We start from the raw sequence: 21,517 nt of genomic DNA, 5'->3' as shown, positions 1-21,517 counted from the left end.
TTGCCACTGATCTTGCACTGAGCAAGATTTTATTCTCTTGGTGAAATTGAAGAAGAAGCTGCTGTACCAAATATAAGCTCTCAGAATAACTGATTATTTCCAGGGGAAAAGATTACCTTTTAGCATAAAGCTTTGTTCAGGTGGGGAGAGAGAAATAACCAAAGTGTGGCATCATATGCTGGATGTTTGGGGCTTTCTTTTTTTTTTACATTGAAACCAGATTGAGATTTACAAAGTTTGCAGCTTTTTTTTTTTAAATGTATACACGGATAATTCTATCCCTAGTATCTCTTTCTTTCTCTTCTGGTGTTATAGGACCACCTTTAACACAGTCAAGTTTAATAAATAATCGTGACCAGCCCGGGACAAGTGCAGTACCCAATCTGGCACCAGTGGGAGCAAGACTACCTCCTCCTTTACCCCACAACCTACTGTACACAGTATCAGAACGTAAGAAAACAACCTTTTAGTACGCTTGGAATAAAGTGAAATTAAAAAACGCCTTCTAATGCATAGAGATAATTATCCAAACTGCAAGTGTCCAGTCTGACTTTTTTCTTTTTGTATACCATACTTCCATGCATCGTGCAAAAGATGGCGGCATCACATATCTGTTCAAAGAATAGTATTTAAGGGGAGTTTTATTTGGGCATTACCTACTCAAAACAGTGCAACCATGGCTTGAGCCACGGAGGTGAGATTTTGCACCTTCAAGGAATATGAGTAACCTGAGTGAGGGGATTAAATTTGTTGGTCTCAATATTGTTTTCATAGATTTTACTTAAATCTACGCTTAAATTTAAGATTGAGAAATACAAAGCGGCCAGTCTCCTTATTGCAAAGCTCCCTTGAAAGCCCATGCTCCTTATTATTGCAGCACATTTTCATTTGTTATGTATAAAATGCATACTGGTATCAAAGTAGACTACAATACATTGTAAACCACAAGTCAAGTAGATGAAATACATTGGTAATTCCAAGCAGGATAGGAAGAAAAGACTTCAGTTATGTTGTTTAATCATTATTATACAAAAGATCGGAGGATGTGCCAGACTTCTGTGCATCTCTTACTTGTGTAGGATGCTTGAAAGCAGAAATCTGATCATTGGATAACCACAAACCATTAAGCTAAAGCTAGCATCAGCTATAGAATCAGCTACAAAGTCTGTTGGTATTTCCACATGTTTTGTAATCTTTCTAACTTTTTTATATCCATTTTAATTATTTTTTTTAACAGTCAAACATAAGGTTTTTGTGTCGTTTATTTTTTTTTTTTTTTATGCGAGTGTTTTAGGACATTGTTCAAAGTCTTTCCAGTTCAGCCTGCCAAGTGATTCTCCTTGTTCTGAAGGGCATACAAGTGACCAGTTCACTTGATTACCTTGTTGAAACCTTTGTTCATTTGTCTGCAAATTCTTGTGGTTCGTGCCCCATACTCCCTCCCTCTCCCCCCAAGATATGTCCTTCAGGTACAGGGTTTCTTTTCATGATTGATGAGTCTGTCTTAATTCATAGGGTATTATTGACGCTTGGACACTACATAATTCTGCTGTCCAAGACATTCTTGGAAACCGTCATGTCATACTCTTGAATTATTGCTGTTATTAGACCAGCCACTGATTTGTTCTCTTGCAGTCATATGTGAAAAATCAGATGAACTGTGGGACAATTCACACATGCTTAATAGCATCCCTCAGCAGAATCCAGAGCTAACTTTCTTTTTCAAACATCCAAGTCACTCGTGCTTATTCTGAGAGGATATATCTTAGAGCTTATACTGTGAGTGAGGTGTATTCTCAGCAAAATGAGAAATGGGCTTTATAAGCACACTTAATGTTGAACTAATCCCTCCGTTTTTAGTAATTAGCCTTCCAGGCTGCACAGTGATAACTGGAGGCTTTCCAGTAGTTTACTCGGATCTAGTTTTGTGCGTGCATTTCCTTTATAGATTTGGCAGAGGGGGACACATCCTTGAGTTGAGCTTTAGGATAGACTTTTATTATTTCTCTAACTTAGTTTTTCTTACCTATTAACATGTCTATCTCTCTCAACTGAAATTATCCCTTATGTCTTACTGGAATCAAACAGCTGATCTTGAGTTAAATTATCTTTACTGGCTGCTTTAGCAGGTAAATATCCTTAAACAAAAAGTAAACCATCCAGTATTTCAACTTCCTTTGACAGACTTATTTTAATGTGGTCCATGTGCTCATGCGCTATATGTGAAACAAAATCACTGCCCCTAGGAAAGAAGACTGTACAAGCATTGTTGGAGTATAACATTATCAATCATTACTTGCAAACATGTACTGAGACTTAATATCCTTTTGTTCTCCTTGAGACAGTGGAACACAATCAAATTTGGTGAAATGTGCCATGTATGTACGGAAGTGCCATTTATTCTATATTAAAAACAACTCTAATGGTTTAAATTTTCCTTTAATTTCTGGACTAACAGTTAACCAGAACAATATGTGAAGTATTGATGCATACACTTTAATCGGCCACAGTGACAAATGACATGAACAAACAAATACAGAAAAATTCAGTAGCATTATTCAAGTACTCTGGATGTCAGTGTGAACATTGTCCATACAGCCAACCTAGAACTTCTGAATTACTTGGAAATCCCTTTTATTTCTATCTTTTGATTCTTTATAGATACATATGAGCCAGATGGCTATAACCCAGAAGCTCCTAGTATTACTGGTGCAGGTAGATCTCAGTACCGACAGTTCTTTACAAGGACACAGACACAACGTCCAAATCTGATTGGCCTAACATCTGGAGAGATGGATACAAATCCACGAGGTAAGAGGGTATCTTGACACTTGTGAATGAATGTGTTTTTCATCATCAGAGCCAAATCAGTGATCACTTGCTTTTCTTTGTTCCCAGCTGGATCTTGTAGTGTGAGCTACTGAATTAACATTCTGAAATACTTCTACAAATTTTAATATACAGATCTTTACGATTGTAGAAAATAGTTTTTGCTTGTTAACCTGAGCATTTAAAAAGCAAAATAGTCCTGTTGCTTAAAATAGATGATTTGCTGTTGTGTAGGCAAATGCATATTACCAATCTCTTTTCCTTTTAATCCCAAAATGTGTTCAATGAGTGCACAGTTCATCTGTGAGGTGAGATGGTACAGAAAATTGGTTCTGTTCCCTGAGTGGTCCTAGCATCACTACCCATCATGACAAGCATACTGAAAGCTGCTTTAAATTTACCAAAGGTTTGTTTTAGTAATTGGGAACACAGGCCCTTTATCCATGGCACCTCTTTCTACCTCAGCTGCCATAAGGGTTGGGATGAGGAAATTGCTGTAGTTGGTTATTTTCACATAAGACTATTCTGACTTTTATTGTAAGCCATGTATGTTAATTTCCCCAGGCTCTTGCATTTTTTTGCACATGGAACATTTATCTGCATTTTATTTGGTTGATCTCATAATGTAAGCCACTGGAGGGGTCAATCTCCTTGGTAGGCATGCCACAATTAAGTCCCACACCTTGCCCAAATTCTGCTGGTGTTCTTCCTTTCCCCAATCTGCTGCTGTGTCCCACACAGGGGCTGCCTGTGCCACTTGGGACATGTGTGCTGCAGGTTGGCCACCCCTGGTCTAAGTAACAACTTCAATTTCATGTATGAAAAAATGAATTAAAATGCACTATGTTAAACCATGCACTGTCAGCATAGACTTTCACGATGAGGAAAACTTGATTATGATATTTTAATTCTAAGTGGTAAACACTGAAGACTGTTTGTAAGAACTGACATGTCGCCGTCCCTAAGAAATAGTCTTTTTGTGTGGAATCTAATATTGACGTTTTCTAGATGGTGGATACTATGGACACACAATGAAGTTTATGGTATCCATAAATGCAAAATGAGGGCCTCATCACAAGCTCTACCCTTCTGTACTCACGAAGAATGAATTCCAGCAAATAACAGGGAAAGCAATACTATTTGTAGGCCAGTTAGTGTTGGTGCCTTATTTGTTTGCCAAATCTAGGATTTTTCACGGTGTCCTTTATTTATGACGAACATACTTAGGTGTTACAGATGTCTCTGGTCCTTGTGAAAGCTATACATAAGTGATCAGTTCTGTACACTGTTTTTGTCGTATGTAAAAATGATGAGAGCCCAGTGAAGATATGCATCTAAGTAGTACGCAAATAGATATTGGACAAATTATCCTAACCTTCCCAGTTCTTTTAAATGCATCTAAAATTGATTTGTAGATATTAACATTCCTGTATCCCCCCTGCCCTTCTGTTTTGATCCTTTAGCTCAAGAAAAATTTGTCAAGATAAATTTATAATCTGAAGCATTGTCTACAAATAGGCTGAAGCAACAAACTTTCTCCATAGATTGACTTAAGCCTAGCATCATAGAACCTGGAGCTGAGCCTGTTTGTTGCCTCTTTCAGCCTTGTCTTCAACACCTGCATTAATCTGAGGGGCAGGGAGAATCAGTAGGGCTGTGCAAAGCTTCAGTAGCTGATTTGAATCGGAGACTAAATCTCCGAATCCGAATCGAATCGGGAGACCAAGTAAAAGCTCCGAACGATTCAAAGCATTTGAGTTGATTCAGCCAATTCAGAGATTTGGCCATAGACTAAAAAGGCAGCTGACAACTGCCTCCAGCTGGTAAATCTGTTGGGGTTGGGGGAGGTGGGGATTGGGGCTGGGACAGGCTGCCCAGCTGGGGCAGGGGGGGTGCATTACTCAGGGAGGGGGGGCATGCGATGCAGGTGCTGGGAGTGGGGCCTGTGCCCTGCTGCCGCATGGAGCGAGCTGCACCTGCATCGTGCCCACCCCCCACCCATGGCAGCTGGGCAAGCGGCAGCAGGGCAGAGGCAGGCACATCCAGGGGAGCTGTTGGGGAGCCCTGGCTGCGCTGCCTGGCCCTAGCCCCAGCCTCATAAAAAATGGCTTTTTAATTGAAAAAAGCCCCATGCTCACCACAGGAGCAGCGATTGGTGCCTCTGGGTGCTCATGGCAGAGCCCCCCCTCTGCAGTGTGGGGCAGCAGGGGTTGCCTGCGTGGCAGTGTGCAGATGCAGTGTGACTCGGCAGGGTGCCACACACTGTCCTGCAGCTGGGGTTGCTCCATGTGTCAGCTGGAGCTCCGGGTTCGGTTCCCCAGCTCTCTGATCATTTCCCCCAGCTCTTCCCGGGGGACAAAGCCCCCAGATCTGCATGTAGGGTTTCAGCAGGCTGCTGCTGCCATGTGGGGAAATAGACTAGAGCCACCATCATCACTAGCTTGGCAGCAGCAGTCTCCTGCCATCCCACATTATCTGGGGGCCTGGAGAATTGGGGGCAAGGTCGGGGACCTGGGGAATTGAACCAGGAACTGGGGGAATATTCAGGGACCTTAACGTTCGACCAGCCCCTGGTTCAGTTTCCCCAGAGAGCTGGGGAGGCTCCATGTGTCAGCCGGAGCCCAGCACTGTTTAGCCCCAGCTCTCAGACAGTGCGCATCTCCCAGAGGCGGGGCTCTGCCATGAGTGCCCAGAGGCCCCAATCGCTGCTTGTACAGGCAGTAAGTGTCGGGCTTTTTTTTAAGTGCTGGGGCTGGGTGGGGGGATGGGGCCAGGCAGAGCAGCCATGGGGGCTTCGCCTGCAGCTCCCTCTACCCGGGGAGAGGCAGGCACAGCTGGAGGAGCTGCAAGGGAACCTGCAGCCACCTGGCCATGCCTGTCTCTACCCAGCCGATCCAAATCTTTCAAAGCTTATTCAGCCAAATCAAATCGGGATAGTGAGCCAAATCAAATCACTGTCCTCCAAGTCAGCCAAATCTGAATCGAATACTTCCCTATTCACACAGGCCTAAGAATCAGCATTGAGATAGATAGATATCTTTTTTGTTGTTATTTCCCTTCCCCCTTTTACTCCTCCCAGCTAAAATGTAATGTTTGGCTTTTGATAGATTTTTCTTGTGGTGCTCCTCCAAAATCAGTGTTATGAGATCCTGATTACTACTTTGGTTACTTGCATTCTCTGAAGTAATTCCATAAAAAAGCTTGTGTTGTGGTGTTAGTAGGAAATGATCACACTCTTTTGTCCTCCAGCTGCTAATATCATCATCCAGACTGAGCCTCCAATTCCCATGATAAATAACAGCAATGTAACAAGAGTGGTGCTTGAGCCAGATAGCAGGAAAAGACCACCAAGTAGCATGGAAGGGCCATCTGTAAAGAAACCCTGGATTGGAAAGTAAGTATTGTTAAGGACAGCCATGGGTTGATCTAGGATTTTGGAGAAGGGGGTAGGGGGAACAGGCTGGCCCTTCAGGAATGGCTGCAAACCCTTTTTATCCCAGTACACACCCCTACCACGGGCGGGCAGATCATACTACAGCAGGAGCAGCAGCTGGGGACTTCTTTGAGTCCCCAAAACAGGTAAGACGTAGATTTTGGGAATTTGTGGACAAGTTCCTTCCATTTACATTACATATAATATTTGATCTCTAGTCTCAGTTTTTCATTTAAATTGTGTTTTGAGGGGTTTTTTTTAGCATTTTTATGGAAGGCATATAAATGTTATGATCAATAGGCTGTTAACTAACAAATATGATTGGATGCAAGTAAGCCTGCCTCGAATGTTACCCTGTCTCTTCTAGGCAAACCAATAACAACCAGAATAAACCAGGATTTCTGAAAAAGAATCAGTATACAAACACCAAATTGGAAGTTCGTAAAATTCCTCCCGAGTTAAATAATATTACACGACTTAATGAGCACTTCAGTAAATTTGGAACCATTGTCAACATTCAGGTAAATACAAGGCTTTTTTGAGATCCCTTTAAAAATGATCACATAGCTAGACTCTAACACTGGAAAAATTAGGACGGCTCTATGGAAGTACTGCAAGCATAATAGTGTTGTGTCTGGCATACCCTGCTTTACTTTCTCCCCTCTGTTTATAGTATTGCACTGTCTTCTAGCTCCAGACGAAACCTGGGAGGAAGTCTTGGCAAGTGGGGAAGTTGAGCAATAAAATTAAACTATCTAATCTTCCTGAGTGCTATATATCTTATTTTGCCTTATATGTCACCTTTTAAAAACAAAGATCCTTTCTGTTTTGTACGACGATCCTATGGCAGTTCATGAAGAGCAAAATTTTATCCAAGTACCTTTCACCAAAGTTTGTGCGCCAGTTTATTGCCGTCTCCCCTAAAGGCAGCTAGTGTTCTGTGGGATAATCTGGAGTGAAAAGCACCATGTAAATGAAATATTCCTAGTTGCATGGCTAAATTTTTACTAAAGTCTTCCACTGTTTGCCTGGGAAAGAAATGTGGCCTTCAGATTCTCTTCATCTGGAAAACTGAATATGTAGGACCTCTGAAAATATGCCTACTGTTTTAGAGTTTGAAGTGTACCCTAGATTTCTAAGTTAAGTTTTGCTTACCCTGGTAGGGATCTGCCTTCCTTCAAAAGTAGCATGTGTAAAACTCATTGCCATATGAACAAAACTGGAAAATGAAAATGAACTAACTTGAAAACTTAAATTGAATATCTTTCTTCCCCTCCCCCCCCCAATTTATCCAGTAGAACTGGGAGGGCATTTTTCTGAGTATAAACTAAACCTTTTCCTTGGATGGGAGTAACTTCGAGTCTTTGGCCAGAATTCTTCCCATTTCTGTAATCTTTAATAGTGTCTACAACACTGTATATTTACTTCTTGAGTACAAACACTGCTGTTCCACAGAAGTTTAGAAAAGTATTGGGGGGGGGAGTGCCTGTTATATAGTGCTATCATTGTTGCTTCTACCTGCAGCTATTGCTGTCCTCTGCATCTCAGTGGTACTATGTTTGTACATAAGTGAAAGGTCCTGTTGTATATTTTGTTTTTCTGCATAATTATGTGTCAGAGGATACCTTGGCTTTGACTGTAGAAGCATACTGGACACGGTTGACTGTAGTTGACTCTTGGAAATTCTCTCCCTCCTCCTCTCCTCTCCCCCCCCGGGAATAATGTAAAAGGGTTTTGCAGTGTGTCAGGTGACTCATTTCCTATGAAATATAGATTTGATAATCAATTGTATATCCTGAACTTGTGTTTCTCAGGTTGCTTTCCAAAATGATCCTGAAGCCGCTCTAATTCAATACTTAACCAATGATGAGGCCAGAAAGGCCATTTCTAGCACAGAGGCAGTTTTAAACAATCGGTTTATAAGGGTGCTGTGGCATAGGGAAAATGAACAGCAGCCATCGTTACAGCAGCAGCAGCCACCACAGTCTCTTCATCACCAACTTCATCCTCACCCGCAGAGTTTGACTGCACAGCCTCCAGCTGTGACGGTACATAGCAATGTTTCAAAGGTATTGTGCTTTCACACCAAATCAATGCTTTGTGACTAGTTTGACAAAGGAAGCAGTCAAGATCAGTAGTATGTGCTTCTAAAATGCAGACTACTTGTTCTTTTCCTTTTTTTTAATGTCTGCTGATATGTAGGTGATGACAAAACCACTGGCAGCTGGTGCCTATGTCCTTAATAAAGTTTCAGTTAAACGTCGCCTTGGAGTAGTTGGTGGAAACCAGACTGACCTGAACCAGTCAAGTTCTATTGCAGAAGATTCTCAGGTATGTGAGACAAACTAGTGTTAGGCTGGTGACTTTGGCCTATTGGTTAGAGGATAGGTGTTAAACTCACCCTGCCTTCTGACCCAGATACAGACTTTAGGGTTCCTCACAGTCCACATCCAGACCCAGTGGCATCAGGGCAGGTGACGGGAAGCAGTGATGGTACGAGCGGTGCTATGTCAAAAGGCACTCAACACTTTTCCCCCTGTTCCCAAAGCCCATCTCCAATGGGCCTGTAGCCCCAAATTGAGGCAAGCCCCACACCCACCCCCAAATTTCTATGCTCATCAAAAGTCCAGAAGCCACATTTGTCACCACTGGGTTAGAGCCATGAACCAGTAGGTTGGACTTGTGGGTTTTTATTCCTGGCTTTTTATTTCTTCCATTAATACTCTGTGTGGCATCACCGTTACTTAATCTGGAAGAACAGAGGTTATCTAGAAAATTGGGTTACTGTTTTTGAGAAATAATTGTCAGATCTTAGTTTAAATGGAGGTCTGATTAAAGCTAGCTATTGGAATGCCTCTTCAGTATTTGCTTAACAAATCCCCATTTACATATTCTGTTGGTTTTTAGTGATGGGATTTCCCTGCTCACTCATTGGCTATGTTGACCTGTAGCTTTTTGGGAACTTGTTTGTGTAACAAAAATATGTAAATGCTTCTTATGGCTCTGAAGAAATTTTTGTCCAGTGGAGCTGCACTTACATTGTGGTGCAGTATATACTCCTGGCAAACAAAAGATATGTATTTCGTGGGGAAGGAACTGCCTTTTTAAATTTCTGAGTAGAGAGCATAGTATTCAAATGCCAAAAACTTAATTACAATGTTGCCAAGTCTCATGATTTTTGGCATTGTTCTTAAAGTCTGTGCTTCAGGAATGTGAAAAACATAGCTGTCTTTTTACACACACACACACACACACACACACACACACACACACACACTAAAGTTAAAGAACAATGCCAAAAATCATGAGAGTTGGCAATACTGTGTTTTAGTCTTAAGTCTAGCTCGTAGGAGAATAATACGAAAGAAACTAGGACCCAAGTAAGAATTTTGGCTTTGCCAGAGAAGGGCACTTATTGTCAAATGAATTTTAACAGGAATTCAAGTTCTGTGCTTGTGAGCAGAGCAACCCTTTTATAGTGATGGCTGTATACATGCAAATATATTAAATTTGGGTCTTTTAAAAATTGTCACAAAAGCTTTGTCACAAAGCTTCAAATACTTAAAAGTATCTTTGTCAGTTACAAACTTAAATGTGAGCACTTTTTAAAGCAACATACTCTTTAAAACCTGATCTTGACCTTATCTTGTTCACTTCAATGTTTTATTTCAGACATTTCCTACTTCTACAAGCCATGCAAAGATGATTTATAGTCCTTCAAATTTGAAGACCTCTATGAAACCTGGTACCGGATCAAAATCTCACGATGTGCAAGAGGCTCTCAAAAAGAAGCAGGTAACTCCTATGTATGTTTGTTCAACTGAGCTAACAGAGGTCCTTTGTAAATGAAGACCACCTAAGCTATCATTCAACTCCAACTCCGAGTTTTTCTGTTCAGTAACATGTAGTGGAAACAGCATGTCTTTTGATGTAGTCTCCTTCCCTTCCCCCACTCCCTCCCATCAGTTTTTCAAATGGTTGTCTTGCAGTGTAATAATGTAGTTGAGCAAGGGCAAGTCTAGGAGTATTCCTCATTCCCTACTGACTTTCCTTCCAACTTACTCTTTACTGTAAAGAGAGCATATGAGACAGCATACTGGTTTATCACATAGATCTTAATTAGTCTCCTACAGCTTCTACATTTATATTTTTAAAAACACAGTATGACATATCTGAACACTTTGAAGGAGCTGGTGTTAGATTACTGTACTTGACCCACCTTGGCTATATTTAGGATTATAGTAATTTCAAGATGAGACAAATCTGTTCCCCTGTCCATTGCAATATTGTCTCTCTCTGCAAGAAGTGCCTGCTATTAAACTGATACTAGACATGATCTCGCACAAGAATAAGTGGTAAGGTTTGATTTATTCTTCCAATCCATAAATAATGTGTGCTTGCTGTACTGAAAGCATCTCTGTCTCATTTAGGAGGCAATGAAGTTGCAACAAGATATGAGGAAAAAGAAGCAGGAGATGTTGGAGAAGCAAATAGAATACCAGAAGGTAAGTCTGGATGTATTCCAACTGTTGGATTCTGATTCCAGGAGGCACAAAAACATTTTCAGTGGTTTCTTTTCTTGTCCAAATTGAATCCTCACTCTAGTGTTCTTTTAACATGTAGATGTTGATATCCAAACTGGAAAAGAACAAAGCTATGAAACCAGAGGAGAGGGCAGAGATAATGAAGACCTTAAATGAACTAACAGAAAAGATCTCTCAATTAAAAGATGAATTAAAAACTTCATCTACTGCCTCCACACCATCAAAACTAAAGAGCAAAACAGAGGTATGTGTTGCAGGAAACGCTGTCCTATACTGCCCCGTACCGATTTTTCTAATTTCTAATTGATTTCTGAAACAAAAACATTTTATTTGGTAAACTGGGTTGGGAAAAAGCAATCTTCACATTGCCGTTCTCCCCACCATTTTTGAGTAAAAGATTGCTTTAGTAAAGCATCTCCTTCAGAAAGCTGACAAAGTAACAAATTACTCTAAATTGTTTAATTGTTCTTTTTAATTTTATTCTTTGGCTCTTGAATGTGGGCACGGTTCTGTCGGCTAGTACCTGCTTGTCTGTCCTGCACGAATGACACGGTGATGTGATGCGTCTCTAGTTCAATAACTTATAATATAGTTGGATCCTGTTAATAAAAAAACTGTAAGAGAAATCTGCTTTTAATAATATCTGATGGTTGAATATCTTTCAGAACTTTATATGTGGGATATATAATGAACAAAAGCTCTACTAGCCAGGACAGAGTATGCCTTATCAGTACAAGGCCAGATCACTAGTGAGAGAATCTACTGTAGTGGCACTCCCACAGACAGTAAATGCTTCCTTGCAGCATGTGTTATACATATGTAAGCCACATATGTTACTTGACCCTGGTTCTTAACCCAATACATATAAACCCCACACAGGAGTTCTTGTTTAAGTTTGGAAGTAGAGAAATCTCTGGTTTTCAAAATTGAATGTAACGTTCCTCTATTGACCATTATCATTGGGTTTGGAGAGGAATATAGATACTATTGGATTTACTGCACATTCGTTTCTTAAGATTATTACTAAAATTGGTGGATTAAGGCATTTTAAAAGTGGGATACAAATGCTGCCTTTTCTCCTTTTTGTTTTTTAGGCACAGAAGGAAATTTTAGATGCAGAACTAGACTTGCACAAAAGATTGTCATCTGGAGAAGACACAACAGAGTTGAGGAAAAAACTCAATCAACTCCAGGTTGAAGTGAGTCTGAAAGGAGTGTGCTGCTTTAGAGTTGCTAACTTCATGTTTATGTAACATGAAGCTTTTAACTACCATGGAAGCTGAAAATAGCTTTGCTCATTATATGAATTTCTCTTTAACAGGCTGCCCGTTTAGGTATCTTGCCTGTAGGTCGAGGAAAAGTGATGTCTGTTCAGGGTAGAGGAAGAGGACGAGGTCGTGGTGGGAGAGGAAGGGGCATGTTGAATCACATGGTGGTGGATCACCGTCCCAAAGCACTAACCGTCGGGGGCTTTGTTGAAGAAGAGAAAGATGAGTTGTTACAACACTTTTCTGTAAGTGTGTCGTCTCATTAGAAACTTAAAATCGAGTGCAGGACTTGGTGTATGTGAGTTCTTCTCTTAATAAAACAAGTAATCATCCCTTCCCACCGCTTCTTACCACTTTGAAGTTACAAGTTAATGTGGTTTTGGCTTCTTTGGATTACTAAATTTAACACTACTAAGTCTTCTGCCCTGGAGTTTAACTGCTTTGGTTCAATACATGCGTTATAACTAATACATCTCTCAAATTCATGCTTTTATTTAAAGTCTGTTTTGTATTTCTAAATAAAGAATGTTACCATAGGTGTTGCTTCAAATGTTTCAGAATTGTGTGTGTGTGTGTGTGTGTGTGTGTGTGTGTGTGTGTGTGTGTGTGTGTGTGTGTGTGTGTGTGTGTAGACACGAAACAAAGCAGGGAGGAAAACAAATTTTGTTCTTTTTCTGTTTACTAGATACGTTGCTGTCTACCTTGTGTTAGGATCTCTGGAAACAAAGATTTAGAAAGATGAAAAATTTGTACCAGGCTATTATCGTTTGTGGCTGGTGTGTGATCTATTAGCCTTCTCTTGCCCAAGATGTTTTGCCATGCAAAGCAGTAATTCCTTACATTTTGAGTAACTGATCTAATAATAGCAGCCTTGGCATCATCGCAGAGAAAGATTATATAGAAGACTTAGGAGCTACTGACAACTTTATCTGTACCTGCAATTTTTATCATTTTACTGCTCTTATTGACAGTTGAGCTTTGGCTTCACTATTCAAGTTGTTACAACTGTTTCCAAGAAGCTTGGTGGCTTTTAAATAAAATGTATTCTTTGCCTACAACTACTGTTTAGGCTAAGATTCAGAAAATGCTTTCACTGACTATATACTTTTGTTTTTGGGGATTGATACAGTAGGGACAGTTCTAAATTGCTCTTACTGCAGTGGGACTGTATGTACAAATCCACTTTGATTTTTAATATTTCAAACCAATATTGCTATCAGTCATTCAGGGAGAAGGTTAGTTATATGCTGCAAACATCTGACATCTGAATTGATCAATCTTCTGCTCTCTAGTAGAATACTATGGAACACATACAGTTAGGGAAGGTGTGCTTCTCTTGGGAGATTAATATGTTATTTAATGAGCTTCAGAAGGAATTGCTTTGCCGTACTAAAGAGGAAAGTGACATGATGGATGTGGGTAAAGCTGCTTACAAATATTCACATTTGTCTCTTGATAGCAAAGCTCAAGATTATGTAGCATTGTTGAATGATACAGGCAGTGTATCCTCTTCCAACAAAAAGCCATATTAAATATGCCTTTGAATAGGACCATGTTAAGAAATGCTGCTGTGTTATGTCTTTCTTGTTCATAATTATAATGATTTGAATCCGTAAAATTCATGTTCACACTGTGTACGTGTGTATTTCACAGAAATTTGGAGATATAGAAGATCTCCAAGAAGAGGAGTCTCCTTTAAGTGTTGTTCTAACTTTCAAGTCCCGCTCAGAAGCTGAAAATGTAAGTAGAGTATTAGAAACTTCTGTGGTTTTAAAAACTTAGCATGATCACTAAACATTCCTGGTAAATTTTTCTTCAGATAAATGCTTTGTACCATATTTATGCAGTCTAGTTCAGTTGGGTTTTTGTTGCTACTAATAAAACAGTAGTTTTAACAGTGTGAAGGTGCAAATCTTCAGCATGACGGGCTTTCAGTCAAGTACATTTTGAGCCCTATTGCTCTCTCTAGGTTGTCCCACATATATATAGTAATCCAGCAAATTAGGGACTGAGTGAAGATGCTGCTCCGAACTACTCTTAAAAGTGGGAGGTGGCTGTAGTGTAATCCTTGAGGTGTTTACTGCTTTTAAAAGGGTTCTCTTTTCCAGTGCATGTAAAATAGCTTGCTGTTGGTTGATTTGTTTTTGCTCTTACTGTCAATAATCCTGTGTTTAATTCACTCACAAAAAACATGTGCATAAAATACAATTTAGGCTGCTAACCAAGGATCAAAGTTCAAAGACCGAAAGCTACAGATATCGTGGCACAAACCCAAGGTACCTTCTGTGTCCACAGAAATAGAGGAAGAGGAATCCAAGGAAGAGGTACTGCAATAATAGCTTTTCTCCCCTCTTCATAGTACAGTGATGATTGCAGGAAAGGGGGGAAAAATGGGTTTTGATAATATACAAAATGTTTAGGGATTTGCTTCTGTTTTTGTTGAGGGAACCTTATAAAGATAAATCTTATTGGCAGAATTTAGTCATTCTTACAAGATAAATTCTGAAACTGTGTATTTGCAAACACATGCATGCATAATACATCCTGAAGAGAGCGGTATTCGTCTTTAATAGGACAGTGTGCATGCTTATGTAAATGATGAAGAAAAAAAATCATTTGGGTTCTCATTATACTCATTAAACATTTATTGTTAGCATATCAGAAGTTCTGATGAGAATGAATTAGTACATTTTTCTAGTGTCTGAATTTAGACGCTTGTCATCTTGTTCTGTTTTTTCCCAAATGGTTATGTTTTTTGATGGAAAGCACTCCAAACCTTAAATCTTGCTTTATTTTCAGAATTTTTTTCTACTGTCCATTCCCTTCCTGTCTTTATGATGTGGCAAAGTGTTGTGTGTTTTGTTGTTTTGATTAAAAAATTGTGTTGCCTCAAGTATTATTCTTTTGACATTTAAATAACTAGATATTTGAAATTACCAAAATTCCACTTTAAATGTTAGACTGAAACAATGGGACAAGAGGAATTCATTTCTTTCAGGGTGCAGACAAATATAACCACTATACTGATGCTAAATTTATAAGCTGTTCCTATACAACTGTTTTCCTTCTTTATTAATGTAAGTGGAGTTAAACAGCTGTAACTTTTAAATCTATTTTGCTCATATTTAAATTTATAATGATTTAGCTCACTTACACTGGCATAGGAACGCTGATATAACAGTTGAACAAGAACACTTTATGTGCACTCCTGAGCCTTAGTTTTTGGGATGAATACACAATGTATCAAGTACCAGGCAAACAGGAGAACATCTCTTGAGCAGTGAAACTGCCCAAAGTACTTTATTTCTAAGTATAAGCCACACATGCTTCCTCAAACTAACATATCCTGAACAGAGCAGTGTCTACATTGCATGCTTTCTTTTTGCCCCTTGACCAAAGTTTGTGTGAAAGGGAAATATTGAGCTATTATTAAGTAGAGCTGAAAAGGAATATTGTCAAAATGTAGGGATCTATCTAAATCACAGCGGAAGTTCACAGCGGCACCTTTAATCTTTCTTTTTGTTTTGCTTAGAGGCAAAACTCTCTTGGCCACTCAACTGTTTGGGGGGGTCGGGGGGAGGCACAGTAAAGAGAGTGAGACTAAAGATTCTACTGCACCATGCTTTACACCTTATTTAGGTAGGTCCCTACCAATAAGTTGTCTTAATTAGCATTAATTTTAAATGTTTTAGTTTATCTTTGCAATGTTCTGGAGCCTCTTCTCTAAGAGAGAGTGTTCATTTTTTGTGCAGGCCAGCAAAAGAGACTATTCAGTAGCAATTGGAAGACCAGCACCTAAAATAAGATACTGCTTTGCTTAGCATTTGCCTCTTGCAGATAGCAGTGCATTGCTACCTCTAAAATGAGACCTGCTTTTTATCTTCATTCAGGAGACTGAAACCTCAGATTTATTTTTGCATGAAGATGATGACGACGATGATGAAGATGAAGATGAATCCCGTTCTTGGAGAAGATGAAACTTGGTGTTGGAATTGTATATTTTTAGGAATATAGTTTAAACTACAACTTTTAAACATTTATTTAAGAAAGTTGATGAGCCAAAAAATTTTATGTTCATTTCTTTTCAAAATACAGTAGATTTAAAGTGAGAGCAAGCTTGCTATATAAACGTCATACTTCGCTGTGATACTAAGTTAGCCAAAGGCCCAATGACTTTTTAGAGTTAAAAAGATCACCATTGGTGTTTGTCCTCCTTTAAAAACAATATTTTCAATCCTTCTTTTCAAACCACCTGTATTACTTAGTTTTTTATGTGATTGATTTATTAGTTTATAACTGAAAGGAAGAATAGGTTTTATTTAGAATATTATGGGGTCAGAAGAGAGCTACATTTAAAAAAAAAAAAAAGTTTTCATTAAATGTCAAAATTGCCTCATTTGCTCACCTGAAAGGGGTAGTATTTTATTACATGTTGAGTCAGTTATCAGAAATATTTGTTGGAATTCACCTGATTCAAGATCTGTCTTGAAGGGTCATGTGTAATTTCAGTCCAGAAAGCTCAACGTTTCTATAGTTTGTCTTCTGTTCATGCATGTTTTCACAAGGGTATTCATACAACACTGCTCAATATTAGTTCACTGTATATCATTTTAGATCTTGTTTCACTGAAATGTCAACAATGACACTGAGATTTGAGTAATTGAAATATCGTTTCCATGCTTTCACTTCAAGTGTCTGTTTCCTCATACACTTTGAATGCAAGGTTCAAAATTGATCTAGGCTGTTACTTTATTGCATTGTCAGTATTGTTGAAATTAATTTTGTAGAGGTTTTTCTTGGGTTTTTCTCCCCCTTTTTTGATAACCAACCATTAGAATCCTTGTCTGTGAGCATGGGAGGCCTTGGCCTTTTTGTTCCCTTTCCCCCCCCCCCGCCCCCCCCCCGCCCCCTCAGATGATCAGATCTCATTTTTATTAATGTTCAGGCCAAACTTGTACAGTGTTCAGAGTAAATTTTATGGTTTTAGGGGCATGTAAGGTCTTCTACTCTGAGAAGTATATATGAAACCACTAAGTGATGAAATTCTTAAACATAGTGTTTAAAACTTGCTTTAAGTAAGCTAATACATTTGTCTTAAGAACACAACTTAATTTAAAAGCAGGTAGGTTGAATATCATAAAATTCAGTTGCCGTTGTCTTTATATCACTAAAAAGCACCCAAAATAAATGGTGTGTATTGTGGTAGAAATGGGGATAATGAGTTTATACTGTCCGAGAGCCATAGATCTTCATAATTCTGTTATGTGCTGTTCATGAACAGCAGTGCATTATCTTGTAAGCTCTGTCTTGTGCACCTGTACTGTGTGTACTACATCTGAGGTATCTTACATGAGAGACCTGGGGGAAAAAAAACCTTTGCATTCTGAATGTCAGTGTAGAGGAGCATAACAAACGTATTTTGTCAGCACTAAGATAGGAAACGGCTTTTGTTCTCCACATACCAAACACGAAAAAAATATATATATATATATCTTTTTTAAGTTAGCGCTCATCTTTTCAAATTAGCACACTGAGCCATTTCACAACCTGTTCCTGATTCAGAATGAAAGGGGGAAAAACTTTATACTAGAGTCTTTAAATCAAAAAGTCTCTGAACTTAGTTACTTGAGGTTGCATGTTTTCAGTTTGCCGATTGTATTGTTCCCCCCCCATTTAACTATCCATTTGCCGTGGCTGTATGTACAAGAAGCCAAAACACTATCCCTTTCGGTTTCAGTGTCAGTTGAAGGGAGCACTTCCTTCAGTATTAAGGCCTCCCCTTTCTACAGAACTGCTGTTCTCACAATATGGAGGCTGAAATTCAACTGATGAAGGAGTGAGGGAAAAATGCTAATACCATACACCTGAAGAATAAACTTTGCTCTTCTCCCATCACCTCTAAAATTTTCTTAATGTCTAGACTCAGTCAGTGTATATTTTGAAAGATCCATTGCAGCAAATGTTTGAGTCCTGACAGTTTAACAAAATGATAGAGGGAACAAAGGATTTATATATTTTTTTGTACAGAGTTTTTCTTAAAATTGTATAATTTTGTAAATATTTTGTTTTTGTGTACTAAAACTACCAGCGTATAGATTTCAATAAGAATTGTTGTATTTTTGTATTTGGAAACTGAAGATTACAGTGAGTAAATGAACCTGTAAAAGAAAAACTCAGTAGCCTTTGACATGATTAAACAGAGTGGGATTCCTTTTCATATGATTTTGAACTCTAAAATGACACCCAACTGGCACGCTGCGTTCAGAGACTTGATTTTTTGCCCTTGCTCAGGTACGTTGGCTTTTCTAGTAGGGTGAGTTAAGTGGCAAAGGAAGAGTGGAAGCTTTATTTAATGAGCTTTGGAGAGCTGTATATACATTTTTCTTTGTAGTACGCATTGGCAGGCTTACAGAAATCCCCAGGTGACATCCAAAATACAATTTTTAAGCGTTGAAGCACAAAATGAGTTGTGACTGTGAACTTAGATTGTGTATTGAAAGCCTGCTATTATATTATTGGGCATCTAAGTAATGGGCAGCATAGCAGTAACTGACTCTTGGTGTTTAAGGAATGGGGAAGCCTTTTGAAAGTGACCTTGTTTTTTCAAAGGTGTAGAGAACCTTTCTAGTGTATTCTTAGGGTTTACTAGGTAATATTACTGAATCCTTTATTTTTAAGTAGGTAGTTGAGAATGCAACTTATTTTATTTTTATTTTCAATGTGAACTTTTGAAAAGTACATTACATTACACTTAATTCATAATCACTACCATAACTAGATACATGTTAACCAGGCTATTTATTGGGAATTTAAAGTAAAATGCTACCAAGCAAAAGCCTAGCTGACAAATATTACAACTGTAGATACTAAAAATTAAACCGTGGTGTATATTTATTTTTCATCAATGAGTTAAGCTCTGACACAAAACAAGAAAACCAACAACTGAATAAAAAAATCAGTTTGAAAGTACTTGCCCACTTATGACAAATATTACAGTGGTTTTTAACAAAATCATGTGAAAAGGAATACTAGTTCCTCTTGATGTATAGTAAACTTGTACTATAGTTTTTACAAAATTGTGAGCTTGTGTAATAGTATAATAGGAGATATTGTTGAATTTCTAACTGTTTATACATTTAAATTCATATATGTAATGTTTGTTTTATTGATTACAATCGGAATTTCTAAGATGCATGTTGACTTTTTGCAATAAAGATATAACGCGGAATGGTTCAAGATTAAAAAAAAAAATGAAAAGGATGAAAATAATTCTAACTTAAAAAAAAAAATTGGAAAACTAAAGAACCATTCCAAAAAATTATAACCATCACAAAAAGAGCTGTATCACTCATTCAGAAAGAGAGAGTGTGCGAGTGTGTGTGCATGCACGTATGTGCACAGTGTCTACCTGCATATGCAGGTTTTTTGCTTGGCTTATAGTAGATGGTCATGGATCTTACTGAAGCATTTGGAAAACTTACAGAACTGTTACCTGCACTGAATTTTTAAGAATCAATGTGGAAATAGTGCAGTCAATCATCTATAAGTATATCATGCAGAGAACTACAAAGCATTTCATAACTTCTTTTAAAACAAACTAATTACTTGACGATTCACTGAGCCAAAAGGTTTAAAGTGCATCAACCTTCTGAAATAGGTGAGAATTATTTCACCTAAATCTAAAACTTTCCATGTGTAAAACCAGATTAATGGGGATCTCGTGCAGAGAAAGATCAATGAGATCAACAGTGGTTTATGATAAATCCTAAAGTAGGACAGTTCTCTTTCAGGAGGAGGGTGATATCCTAGCACAAATATGGCATAGATACAAAGTTAAGCTCTTCACAGTTTAGCCTGACAATCTAACTGATCCCAGAAATCATAATTTTGGTCTCTACCAGTGAGCTTCTTTAAAAGCTATGCTTTCTTCTTTGTTTTCCATTGTGCAAAGGAGAAATATCCCTTGTTAAGATCCAGGCTGTCTCTTTAGTATTCTTTTTCTAGTCCTTTCTTAGAACCTGGCACTGCCATTCAAAATCCTTCCTACCGATCGTGGGTAGGCAGGAGACAAGCTCTGACCTTTTCATCTTCCCCTTGTTTTAATTGCAGAGAGGTTAAAAAAAAATAAAAAATTTCAGAGTCTGAATATATTTGAGCAGCAGTATCATTTTATTTCAAAACATATTTTCTCATACGTTTGTATTAGTCCTCCTATTTATCCGTAAACACATAAGTGACAATCTTGCCTTTTATTTTTCCAACACCCTCGGAATGGGGCAAAACCTTAGTGGTGGTCTTTGGGTCCTACTATAATATGTATTTTTTAAAAATCTAGTTTAAAAAATAAAATTTGTTGCATTTTTCCTTTGCTTAAAATATGCAAGTATTCCTCTTGTTTTACAAAATGGAGGAAGAACTTCAGAGGAAAGGAGAAATTAGAGTTGTTAAGAGTGGAGAATGAATTCCAGAAGTTCAGTTCTGTGCAAATCTGTTTCTATTGCCAAAAAATATGTCACCAACATGAAACTTGGTGTCTTCTAAGCAGGGAGTAGAAATACTTTTAGGGCTCTGTTTTTTGTAGTTCTCTTATAAAATATTGCTGGCTTGCCCCTGGATTGATATAAAAGTGGTAATATATTGGTACCCAGTTATGCCTGTGATGGAGAGGAGGATGTCCTTTTAAAACATTTATGAAGAAAGCAAGATGTCGTGAGGAACGTATTAACAGACATCTAGAAAGGTAAATGGAATTTTTTTAACCTACTTGAACAATTGCTAATTATCAAACCAATCCCCTTTTTGTAGTTCTGCTTGCAAAGCTCTTTTTTGCAAGCTGAATGGGATTTTTATACTTAGAATTTCCCCAGAGATGGAGAAAGAAAATACTAATAAATTTTCTGGTTTGTGGTTTTCTTTTCTTTTCTCTTCTCCACCCTTCTCCCCCTCTCCCCCCCTCCTTGAATTATGTGAGATCGAGTCATATTGAGTAATTAAGGAAATAGTAAGAGCTGGTCAAATCCTTTGCCCAGCATGTGGTATAATAATAGGAAGTAGATTTTGTGTGGATGCAACGGCTTACAATTCAGAATGTTATCTGGTATACATTGATGGAAAGCAAGAACTCCACAACTCTTTTTTATTTAAAAAAAAAGGGGGGGGGGGAAGTTTAGTTTTAAATACGTTTATGACAGAGATTTTTAAATAATCTTATGAAACTTTTTATAGACACTTGAATTTTGAATCCTTTCAGCTGATTATCAAAACTATAAATGAAATGTTATTTTCTAAAGCAAAATTGATTTATTTTTCTTAGTTCACAGAAAATAGTAATTACACGGGGAGAATTGTTTGCTAGGAACTTTATTGTGGGTACCTCTATTTGGGGTAGGCTTATATTTGTCTTGCAGTGTCAGTCCGTATAAGAATTGGAATGAAGAGCATTA

The 21,517-nt window shown here is 38.3% G+C and overlaps 1 protein-coding gene across 3 annotated transcripts in view; it reads left to right on the top strand.

The window, feature by feature from the left end:
- The window catches only part of RBM27 (RNA binding motif protein 27), a 34,170-nt gene extending 14,760 nt beyond the window's left edge, over window positions 1-19,410 (top strand). For all 3 annotated transcript variants that reach the window (XM_025209522.1, XM_025209521.1, XM_025209520.1), the window contains 14 exons: window positions 316-450; window positions 2,662-2,811; window positions 6,079-6,223; window positions 6,630-6,783; window positions 8,077-8,331; window positions 8,465-8,593; window positions 9,935-10,057; window positions 10,693-10,767; window positions 10,886-11,050; window positions 11,901-12,005; window positions 12,128-12,319; window positions 13,728-13,814; window positions 14,288-14,398; window positions 15,965-19,410. In XM_025209522.1, coding sequence (XP_025065307.1) covers window positions 316-450; window positions 2,662-2,811; window positions 6,079-6,223; window positions 6,630-6,783; window positions 8,077-8,331; window positions 8,465-8,593; window positions 9,935-10,057; window positions 10,693-10,767; window positions 10,886-11,050; window positions 11,901-12,005; window positions 12,128-12,319; window positions 13,728-13,814; window positions 14,288-14,398; window positions 15,965-16,051 — 1,913 coding nt within the window. In that variant the 3' untranslated portion in view covers window positions 16,052-19,410. The remainder of the gene's footprint in view (window positions 1-315; window positions 451-2,661; window positions 2,812-6,078; window positions 6,224-6,629; window positions 6,784-8,076; window positions 8,332-8,464; window positions 8,594-9,934; window positions 10,058-10,692; window positions 10,768-10,885; window positions 11,051-11,900; window positions 12,006-12,127; window positions 12,320-13,727; window positions 13,815-14,287; window positions 14,399-15,964) is intronic.
- The last annotated feature ends 2,107 nt before the right edge of the window (window positions 19,411-21,517 follow it).

Source organism: Alligator sinensis, unplaced genomic scaffold, assembly GCF_000455745.1.
Source record: "Alligator sinensis unplaced genomic scaffold, ASM45574v1 scaffold135_1, whole genome shotgun sequence".
NCBI lineage: Eukaryota > Metazoa > Chordata > Crocodylia > Alligatoridae > Alligator > Alligator sinensis.
Note: the sequence above shows the minus strand (reverse complement) of the source record. Positions and strands in the feature narration are given on the sequence as shown.